The sequence below is a fragment of the Panicum virgatum genome, chromosome 3K, assembly GCF_016808335.1.
Source record: "Panicum virgatum strain AP13 chromosome 3K, P.virgatum_v5, whole genome shotgun sequence".
Classification (NCBI taxonomy): Eukaryota; Viridiplantae; Streptophyta; class Magnoliopsida; order Poales; family Poaceae; genus Panicum; species Panicum virgatum.
The window spans coordinates 29371249-29382285 of NC_053138.1; the positions used below are offsets into that span (position 1 = coordinate 29371249).

The 11037-nt window shown below is 49.1% G+C and overlaps 1 protein-coding gene across 1 annotated transcript; it reads left to right on the top strand.

The window, feature by feature from the left end:
• The first annotated feature begins 8787 nt into the window (after positions 1 to 8787).
• Positions 8788 to 10812, top strand: LOC120698869 (annexin D4). The gene is made up of 4 exons (XM_039982633.1): positions 8788 to 9287; positions 9434 to 9837; positions 9971 to 10294; positions 10379 to 10812. Exons 1-4 carry the CDS (start codon positions 9248 to 9250, stop codon positions 10592 to 10594), a joined length of 984 nt encoding a protein of 327 aa, XP_039838567.1. The 5' UTR covers positions 8788 to 9247; the 3' UTR covers positions 10595 to 10812.
• Positions 10813 to 11037: the final 225 nt, after the last annotated feature.

The window sequence follows — 11037 nt, forward strand, 5'->3', positions numbered from 1 at the left end:
GTACGTTCTCAGTAAATGAACAACCCGTTACAGTATTATTTGATTCAGGGGCGTCTCATACCTTTATTAGCAAGGGGTGTATTGTTAGACTGGGATTAAAAACTGAAAGCATGCCCAAGCCATACCACATTCATTCGCCTGGGGGGAAGTTAATCACCAATCAGTTTGTTAAGCAAGTACCCCTACAGTTGCAAGGAAAAATTTTCCCTATGGCCCTGATAATGTTACCAACCCAAAGGATAGATATTATATTGGGTATGAACTGGATGGAGGGTCAGGGAGTTACCCTGGACACGACCTCACAATCTGTGCACATCAACTCCTCTATTCATGGTAGTATGACTTTAAATTTGAGGGATCCAGCGTCTTTGACTCATGCGGTGCACCACGCCGAGGGCAAGAAGCTAGAGGACATACCAGTGGTGTGTAAATATCCGGACGTCTTTCCGGATGATTTGCCTGGAATGCCGCCTGATCGTGACGTGGAGTTTACCATTGAATTGCAACCGGGTACGGCACCGATTTCTAGGAGGCCTTACCGGATGCCACCCAATGAGCTGGCGGAGTTAAAGAAACAATTACAGGAATTGCTTGATAAGGGCTATATCCGTCCTAGCAAGTCACCTTGGGGCTGTCCTGCACTCTTTGTGAAAAAGAAAGATGAGAGCCTCAGGCTGTGTGTGGATTATAGACTTCTGAATGCCGTCACAATCAAAAACAAAAATCCCCTTCCCCGGATTGATATTCTGTTTGATCAGCTATTCGGGGCCAAAGTATTTTCCAAGATTGATCTCCGCTCTGGCTATTATCAGATAAAGATTAGAGCTGAGGATATTCCCAAGACAGCTTTTTCCACCAGATACGGACTTTTTGAATATCTGGTCATGTCTTTCGGGCTAACCAATGCCCCTGCTCATTTCATGTACCTCATGAACTCGGTATTCATGCCCGAGCTAGATAAGTTTGTCGTTGTTTTCATCGACGACATTCTTATATTTTCCAAGAATGAAGAAGAGCATGCAGAGCATCTCCGCATTGTGCTTCAGCGCCTGCGGGAGCACAAGCTGTATGCCAAATTTAGCAAATGCGATTTTTGGCTCAAGGAAGTCCAGTTCTTGGGCCACATCATCTCGGACAAAGGGATTTCGGTTGATCCTAGCAAGATTCAGGATGTCCTGGATTGGCAGGCTCCTACCTCTGTTCCTGAGATTCGAAGTTTTCTTGGGCTAGCAGGATATTATCGCCGGTTTGTACCGGAGTTCTCAAAAATTGCTAGGCCCATGACCGAATTACTCAAGAAAGGAGTGAGATTTAGTTGGGGCAACAATTGTGAGCAGGCTTTCCAGACCTTGAGAAGACTTCTGACGTCTGCTCCTGTCCTGGCTCAGCCAGATATCACTCGACCATTTGATGTTTATTGTGATGCATCAGGTATGAGTTTTGGCCGCATTCTCATTTCCGCCTTTGACTTAGCCAGGTATGATTCTGGCCTTGATGTTTGTATGTGATGCATTAGGTACGGGCCTTGGCTGCGTCCTTATGCAAGATCAGCGGGTGATAGCTTATGCTTCCAGAGCACTTAGGCGACACGAAGAGAACTATGCTACTCATGATTTGGAATTGGCAGCAGTGGTGCATGCGCTGAAGATTTGGCGTCATTATCTTCTGGGTAATCCTGTGCATATATACTCCGACCACAAGAGTCTAAAGTATATTTTTACTCAGAATGAGCTAAACTTGCGCCAGAGACGGTGGTTGGAATTGATTAAGGATTATGATCTGGAAATCCACTATCACCCGGGCAAAGCTAATGTGGTAGCAGATGCATTGAGCAGAAAGGCAAGTTGCAATTGTATCTCAGTAACCCCTATGCATGCAACTCTATGCCAAGAGATGGAGAAGTTGAATTTGGCTATAGTAGCTGAGGGTACACTTACTCATATTACCCTCACTCCAACACTGCGGGATCAAATTATTGCCGCTCAAAGAGATAATATTGGCATGGAAAGGATTAGGCAGAGGCTCATGGAAAGTGACCCTCGTGTGGCATGTTTTCAGCTAGATGGCGAGGGTGTGTTATGGTTTAAGAACCGGCTGGTGGTACCTAAGGATTTAGAACTCCGGAAACAAATTCTTGATGAGGCTCACCTCTCTAGGTATTCTATCCATCCTGGCAGCAACAAGATGTATCAGGATCTGAAACAGCGGTTTTGGTGGACAAGGATGAAGCGGGAAATCGCAAGTTATGTGTCAGAATGTGACACCTGTCGGAGGGTTAAGGCTAGCCACTTGAGATCAGCCGGCCCCTTGCAGCCATTGAGTATTCCATCCTGGAAGTGGGAAGACATTAGTATGGATTTCATCGTCGGTCTACCCAAAACTTCCAAGGGGTATGACTCGATATGGGTTATTGTAGATCGTCTCACCAAGTCGGCCCATTTTCTACCGGTAAAGACCACACATGCGGCGAAGCAATACGCTCAGCTATATATAGATCGCATTGTGAGTCTTCATGGAATTCCAAAAACAATCATTTCGGACCGGGGTGCTCAGTTCATTGCCCGGTTCTGGGAGCACTTTCATGCCGCCCTCGGCACTCGGCTCCTCCGCAGCTCGGCTTATCATCCCCAGACTGACGGTCAGACAGAGAGAATAAACCAAATATTAGAGGACATGCTTAGAGCTTGCGTGCTCACCTACAGTCAGAAATGGGATGAGTGCTTGCCATTGGCCGAGTTTGCTTATAACAACAGTTATCAAGAAAGCATCAAGATGGCTCCATTTGCGGCCTTGTATGGACGGAAATGCAGAACGCCTTTGAATTGGTCAGAAGCGGGGGAGAGAACTTTCTTTGGGCCCGATATGGTGAATGAAGCAGAAGAGCAGGTTCGGGTCATTCAGGAAAATTTGAAGATTGCCCAATCCCGACAAAAGAGTTATGCGGACAAGAAGCGTCAATCCACCCTGTTTCAAGTAGGGGATCATGTCTATCTGCGGGTATCTCCAATGAAAGGGGTTCAACGGTTCGGGGTGAAGGGAAAGCTCGCACCTCGCTATGTTGGGCCTTTTCTTATTGTTGAGCAATGTGGGCCAGTGGCATACCGTTTGGAGCTTCCTGCCCACCTATCCGCGGTTCATAATATATTCCACGTATCTCAGCTCAGGAAATGCCTCCGTGTTCCGGAGAAGGTGCTTGACATTGAGAAACTACAAGTGGAACCCGATCTTGTCTATCCCGAATACCCAATCAAAATTGTTGATCACAAAACCAGGGTCACTCGGAATCAAACCAGTGAATTCTATAAAGTGCAATGGAGCAATCACTCTGAGCGGGAAGCTACTTGGGAGACGGAGGAATTTGTTCGGACTAAATGTCCGGAATTGCTACAAGTCTACCAAGGTACACCCCAATTTATAACTCTCCCTTTAGCTATTCCTTAAATCTCGGGACGAGATTTCTTTTAGGGGGTAGGATTGTAACAACCACCACGCGGACAGTCCGCGAGGTGACGGCGGACAGTCCGCGAGGCGTCGCCCAGATATTTATCTGGATGGGCGTGGGACCCACTCGTCAATCCTCTCTTCTTCCTCTTTCCTTCCAGAGCCGAGCGGAGCTCGAGCTCCCGCGCCATCGTCGCCCCTTGCTTCGATCTCCCTCCTCCGTCCACCAGACCTCGATTCCTCGCGCAGGAACCTTCCTCGTCACCTCCTCCACCTTCCCAAACCCCTAAACCGGCTTATCCCCGGCTGGAATCTTTCCACCACCGCCGGACACCATTGGGGGTGCTTGAAGCTTGCTCCACCGCCGATCCGCCTCTCCGGTCGCCCTCCACTCGAACCGACTGCGGGAATGGATTCGTGGTGAGTTTCTTATGCTTCCCAGCCTTTTTCCCCTTCCATGGCGTGTCGCCGGCGCCGGAGCATGGCCTCCGCCGTCGCCGCCGCCCTTGATGCCGCCTAGGGCGAGGGTCAGGAATTAGTTATCGCGGACGGTCCGCCTGGGGGGCGCGGACGGTCCGCAGGTCAGGTTAGTTTTGTCCAGAGACGATGTTGCCTCTGGTTGTTTTTGCAAGATTGACTGCGGACAGTCCGCTATCGGGGAGCGGACGGTCCGCCATTGAGGCTCAAATTTGTTCCAGAGACGATGTCGTCTCTGGAGGTTCGCAGGGGTGAACTGCGGACGGTCCGCTACTAGGGCGCGGACAGTCCGCAGTAGAGTCTAGGAAATTGTCCAGAGACGTTTTCGTCTCTGGTGGGTTGAGTACTTGAACTGCGGACGGTCCGCCAGGGGTGGCCGGACAGTCCGCAGGTAAAATGGGAAAAAGTTCCAGAGACGTTGCTGCCTCTGCTGGGTTGGTAGGATAGTGCGGCGGACAGTCCGCCACTCGGGCGCGGACAGTCCGCAGGGTATTTCAGTTAAAGTAAACTAGTTACAATTCTTGGGCTGCACTCATTTAATACATATGCATACGTGTAGCATCCGCATCTGAGGGAGCCGTCTTTGAGGCGATCGCGGCACCACAAGAGCAAACAACGCAAGCCCAAGAGGAGAGGTGTGAGCACCCGGCCCAAGGCCCGTCTGGCCCCAGTGTTGAGCAGCAGGCGCAAGGCAAGCCCCGGTGCACATCCTAGTATTTTAAATTAAGACACCTATGTATGTTTATACTACTTGTGCATTAAGTTCAGGAATTGTTTGGAACCCTAGTTGCATGATTCATAGGATTCCCGGAGTTATACTAGCATGTATAGGACGATAGTTGTGCTAAGCTTAGCGTTACCGGTAGAAGACGAGTGGTCTCCTGCACTCGCGAGATGTAGAATGTTAGGAGTCGAGTAATTTCCGGTTACTCGCGAGATACGTTATTATCTTTATATGATTCAGTATGTGAGATTGGTTTTGAAATGAACATGGACATGTGAGACCGGGCGGGGATGATGGATAGGTATGGCAACAGGACAGGGTTCCTAGGTGTCTTAGCCCCGTCTGTGTCGATTAAGGACCGGTGGATGTGGCAGTGCTGATCGGGGATTGAACTGTACTAACCGCATGCCGGGAGTAGGAGGTAGTCGAAACCGGTAAGCCGAGTACTGCCTTGCTTCGAAAGTACAGGAACCCGCACCCAACTCCTGGGGCGAGTCGAGTAGTCGCGGAGAATTGGGATGCATGTGTTTACTTTTGGTGGTCTCACGTTGAGCTCGGCTGACCATATGTCGTTGGGCTGGTTCCTGTAGTTCGAGGCGGGGAGGGGAATGATTGGTATGTATAGTCCGACGGGGCAAATACGTGCCGTGCTGGTTAGGTCCACCTTGCAAGGTTAAATCGGATCGATTCGCCGTGTCTCGCGGTTATGAGGGCCTTGGTCTCTTTGTCACACCGTAGCAAAAATGTAGAATATGAGTTAGGAATGTTTATATAAAATATTGAACTCACCAAATTATTTTGCTTGCATCACCATGATTGCTATAGTAGGTCTTCGCGAATATGAGATGAGAGTTAATTTTTATAGAATCTGAAGCTAAAATAATGAAAGTAAGGAATTACTTTAGTTGCTTTTTCTGCAAAATAACCACCAGCCCAAAAGCCTTGCATGTCTAGCTATGTGGGCTAAGTTATACCCACTGGTCGGGTAAGCCTTGCTGAGTATTAGAATACTCAGGGTTTGTTGCCAACATTATTTCAGGGCACGCAGACGTAGACTTCTGTCCCTACTGCGCCAAGTTCATCCGCCGGGATGCAGAGGGATGGGTGGTCGTGGAGCCGGACGTCTAGTTAGGGATCTCTCTAGGGCTCACTTTTGGTAGCTGTAGGCCCCGTTCCTCTAGACGAACCAGGATTTCAGTATTGAAAAGTTTGTGAATTATGTATTTATTCAAACTCGGTTTGTAAAACTTAAGGTCAAGTTCTATGTATATTTGTTGTATATTCAACTATGTGTCGTGCTTGTACCATCTGCGCCCACCTTCGCGTGGGACTATCGGTGATGTTTCGATCGGGACGTGGGTTGCGAAAGGATCGCCAAATTAAGCCATTAAGCTAATGAGCCTGATGTGTTCAAATGACGGCCATTACGCTTAATTAGAGTTTTAGTTTGGCGGTTCCGTCACAGGGTTTCAATAAAAGCTGAGAAAAGGCCATCGAATAAATGAAGGAATATCATGGGCTTCAAAGGTTCAAGAACCTTTCCAATGTCTACCCGGGCTGGCTTGCACGTTCCATACCACTGTTCTGTCAGCACGAGATATGTTTTTGATCTGCATGTGAAATGCAGAGACTTGTTTAATCTTTCTTTCCCTCTCACTTTCAAAGTTCTTTTCCAACAGGGACTGCATCCACCTTAATTAAGAACCTTAGCGGCAAAGCAATTAAGAATCTTTGAGAAACTGTATTCAACCAAAAACAAATGGATCGTACAGTTGTCGATGTTGGAGTTTGACAATTGAATTTCCTGCTCAAAAGAAAATAGTACTCTTGCGGATCACGAGCATCAGGCTAATGTTTTTCAACTCAAAAGCTAGAGATGAAGACAAGTAATTTGGTTGCCAACACAGAGCCAGGCCATGAGCAAAACGATTGAACGAATGATCGATCAAGCAAAGCATTAGTAAACTGCACAGGCGACACTATGTGGCAAATGGGTATTGTTTTCTTGTGCAAAGAAATCAACAGCTGAGATCTGCTCTGGAATTATCGGTGATCTGTTCGCTCGCCGAGTCATTAACCCCAGCGGCCATTGCTCTCTCCTCCATGATTGAAGAAGGCGACCCACCCAGTTGGCAGCCGTACCCCAAGAAGGTGATGATGGGTGCTTGCTTTTCCATCATGGCAGTACTACATGTTTCTCACGTTGGCGAAATGTTCTTGTGGTTCTGAGACGGCCATTGCCAGAAGCTTCTGGCAAGAGTGTCCCTTTTCTCATCTTTGCTTTCAAAGGTGTCAATAATGTGAACGACGATGACGACGACGACCACACGACATTAGTTCTAGCATGATTTTATTGTGAAATTGAGCTCAGTTAAATCTTGTATTTCAGGCCAAAATGACGTTGTTGCTGATTCAGATTTGGCATCAATATGGCAGAGACAGAAAGGCACAACGGAGTGGATGCCCAGTGTTGCTGATCATTGACCTTGCAACAGACAAATAAATGAAACACACAAGATAGATGTTTCTTGGCTTTTGTCAATTTCCATAGAGAACAACCCTTCCTGTGATCATACTTCATGTGGGGGCGTATATTAGCTACGTGAATACGACGCGAACCAACCATGATTTGATGAAAATGAATGATGGCCATTCAGAGGCCATGCCATGCTGGTGGTGATGATAAGGATGACAAGCGGGACTGCAGTTTATTAGCTTCTGCTTATTCATTGATGGAAATAAATTAATATTATATTTGGATCAAATTTCTCATGTTCTAGTTCTTGAAAAAAAAGTGCCTCAAATGATAAAGATAGAACGCTAGCTATAAGGTTGTCGTGTCACTAATAGATAGCATAAGAGCAACTCCAACAGTGAAGTTTATTAGCTTGCTGCTGACTATAAGATTATCCACGTCAACAATAGATAACGTAGTAGATAGCTCTTCCAACGATCTAGCTATAGTACATTCTTCAAAACTAATGGATTCACGTGTAATATAGGGATGTTAATCCATGTGTATTGAAATTGAGTTATAGACTATCTTCCATTTAGCTCTTCATTTATTCTCTTCGCCACCAAGGACAAGTTACTAATGCCGGCGCCCTATAGCTATGTAATATTGTAAAATGTCGCATGCCTATTGGAATATGTTATAGGCTGACTACTAACTAACAATAGCTACCTTTTATTTCTCTTCTTGTTCTCTTCGGCATGAAAGCAAATATTTGATTTTGGTTTCTTTATAACTAGCTGACATGCCACCATTGGAGACGCCTTAGGGTCCCCAATAATCCACGTAAATCCACTTGTAGTTGTAACATATGTTAGCCAACTTGTATCCACCGTTGCTTTTTAAACAGTTTTTCTACATTTTTTTAATAGAAGTGCAAAGTCAAGAGACCAATTTCATTTGCATTCAGAATGAGCTAGCGCTAGGAGATGGGGTCATCAGTAAATCAGAAATTTTCAATGTTCCCAACCGAATGGGATAATGATGACAAAAGATCAGAACAACTGCACACAAGCGGGTTTGCATGATAACGCTGGAACTGACACCTGAACTGAAATGGCACGGATTAATAATTTCTCTCCAATGATTTTTGTACAATTTCACATTATTTTGTCGACATATTTGGCCAGCTCATGTGATGTGCTCCTGCATATCCGTTGTAAAGGTGGGGCCTTCAGATGATTCAGATCTGCTGCAAGTTCAGCATTGTATATATTCAATGCCTATCTTCTTGCTGTAGGTTATCTGGACATTATAACTCATCATGTATTACGATTGATCTTACCATTACTTAGCTGAAATTGTTAGGTGAACTATAACATCTTGTTCATATGAAAAACATTCTACAGAGGCAGCGCACTAGAACCCTCGATGAGTAGCAATTCTTATCATCTTCAGACCATCTTTGTAGCTAAAGATAGATGTTAAGTTCCTAGCTGGAGCAAGTCCAATGTAAATCCAGTAAACTTTGTGAAAAAAAAATCTTGCTAAATCTTAAGAGTTCAGCACCATGGCGACTGTAGCCTGCTAAGAAACAAGAGAGATCACCTACACTTTTTTTTTTTGAAAACTAAAGATCACCTACACTGGCGTTGTATTAATGCAGTCATCATCTCGCACAGTCACACCTCCCCCAACGTCGTCCCCCCGTGTTGCACGATGCCCAATTGTCCATCAGCCCATGGGGAAATGGCAACAACCCTCGGATCACTTCCTGAGCTGTCAACTGGATTCCTCTTCTATTTTTTCCTGCTCCTTTCCATTTCAACGGGGACACATCCATCTAGTATAAGTCTAGTAGATTAATGCTTAATTAAGCACATACCAGCTGCACATGTGTAAACTATTGACGAACCTTTTCATAACTAGCTGCATGCAGAGAGTTTTTTATATATCTAAACAAAAGGTATTGAATTGCCAGCATTGCCCTTGTGTAATTATTGTCTTCCAAAACACACACTTTGCAGTATAAAGATCATCCGCAAGAACTCGCGAAGCAAGCAAGCCGGCCAGAGCTCTCAGCAATCCTCTGTTCCTGTCTCCGTTCCTCTGATCGACCTTGGCTGGTGGGCTTTTGTCAGAGAAGTAGCAAAATGAGCGACGAAGTTCAGCAACTCACCAGGGCCTTCTCAGGTTCGTTGGCACTATCCATTATTCATGCTTCTTGGACTCCATCATCCATCCATTCGACATTCGAGCGTCGCCATGGTCTTTCTTGGCTGCTGCTCACAAGTCAGAATTTCTGCCGATCGATTTTCTGAAACCAAAATGAACTGAAGGTCTGGGCGGGCTCGGCGTGGACGAGCCGGCGATGGTGTCGGCGCTGGCGCGGTGGCGCGGGCAGCCGGAGAAGCGGTCGGGCTTCCGGAGGGGCTTCCCGGGCTTCTTCAGGAGCCACGGCGAGATGGACCGGTGCGAGGAGGAGTACATGCTCCACCTGGCCGCCGAGTTCGCCCGGTTCAAGAATCTGATGGTGCTGTGGGCGATGCACCCGTGGGAGCGCGACGCGCGGCTGGCGCACCACGTCCTCCACCAGGGCCACCCCGCCGCCGTCGCCGTGGAGGTCGCCTGCACGCGCTCCGCCGACGAGCTCCTCGGCGCGCGCCGCGCGTACCAGGCCCTTTACCACCACTCCCTCGAGGAGGACGTCGCCTACCGCGCCAGGGACAAGCCCTACTGCAACGTGCGTGAGCTGATCGAGCATTAGCTAGTCCCGGAACGGAGCTCCGGCGGCCGGCCGGCGGCGACGAATTGATCGAGCTCGCTCGCATTGGCTTGGCTCATCTCATCTCATCACCGAATTGTTTGCGCTGCAGCTGCTGGTGGGGCTCGTGAGCGCGTACCGGTACGAGGGGCCCCGGGTGAACGAGGAGGTGGCGCGGGCGGAGGCCAAGGCGCTGGGCGCGGCGGTGAGGAGCGCCGGCGGTGGGAAGCCGCTGGCGGTGGAGAACGACGAGGTGGTCCGGATCCTGAGCACCAGGAGCAAGCCCCACCTGGTGGAGACCTTGAGGCACTACAAGGAGATCCACGGCAGGGGCCTCGAGGAGGATCTTGGCGGCCACGGCAGGGAGGAGGAGACGACGGCCCTGCTGCTGGAGGCGGTGCTGTGCCTCGCCGCGCCGGCCAAGTACTTCAGCCAGGTACGCCAGCGTACCACCATGATCCGTGGTCGGAGAATCATATTGATGAACATGGAATGACGGATCGATCTGGTTGGGGCGCAGGTGATGGAGGCGGCGCTGAGGGACGGGGCGGACCAGCACGAGAAGGACGCCCTGACGCGGGTGGCGGTGACGCGGTCGGACCGCGACATGGACGAGATCAGGGCGGCCTACCAGGAGCAGTTCGGGGCCAAGCTGGAGGACGCCATCGCTGCCAAGGCGCACGGCCACTACAGGGACGCGCTGCTCTCGCTGGTGGGCGCGCACCACCACCAGTGAACGCGAGCGCGTCCACCAGCTGCCGCTGTCTTCATCTTCTCGGTCGTCTGCCCGTGTCCGTCCGTTCGCCTTTCGTGGCGTCTGTGCGTGTCGCCTTTCTACGTGCCATTGTTGGTCTGTTGCTCTGTTTTCGAGCGAGACCGTAACATTTTCTGCTGAGCCTGTAGTGTGTCGCTGAAGATGCCAAATAAGATCTGCATGCAATCGTTTCTTCGTTACGATCGAGTTGCGTATCTCGCTCTCACCCCCGACCCCGAGGGTCTATTTTCCGTCATGTTTGCTCTGAAAAGATCACGGCGATCGAGACCGGGGCGGGCGAGGTCCCGCCGATCACGGTGTGCGGCGCCGCCGGCGTCTCAGCCCGGGTCCGGCGTGCTCCGGATCGGATTGGGAGTTGCGGCCCGCCAAGTGGATTCGTCAGTGAACTCGGGGCTGACGCGCCC

Bases quoted from the DNA above. Each gene is read 5' to 3' on its own strand.
- LOC120698869 (XM_039982633.1), top strand. From the start codon at position 9,248: ATGAGCGACGAAGTTCAGCAACTCACCAGGGCCTTCTCAG. The intron at 9,288-9,433 runs GTTCGTTGGCAC...AATGAACTGAAG, and splicing joins ACTCACCAGGGCCTTCTCAG to GTCTGGGCGGGCTCGGCGTG. The intron at 9,838-9,970 runs GTGCGTGAGCTG...TTTGCGCTGCAG, and splicing joins GGGACAAGCCCTACTGCAAC to CTGCTGGTGGGGCTCGTGAG.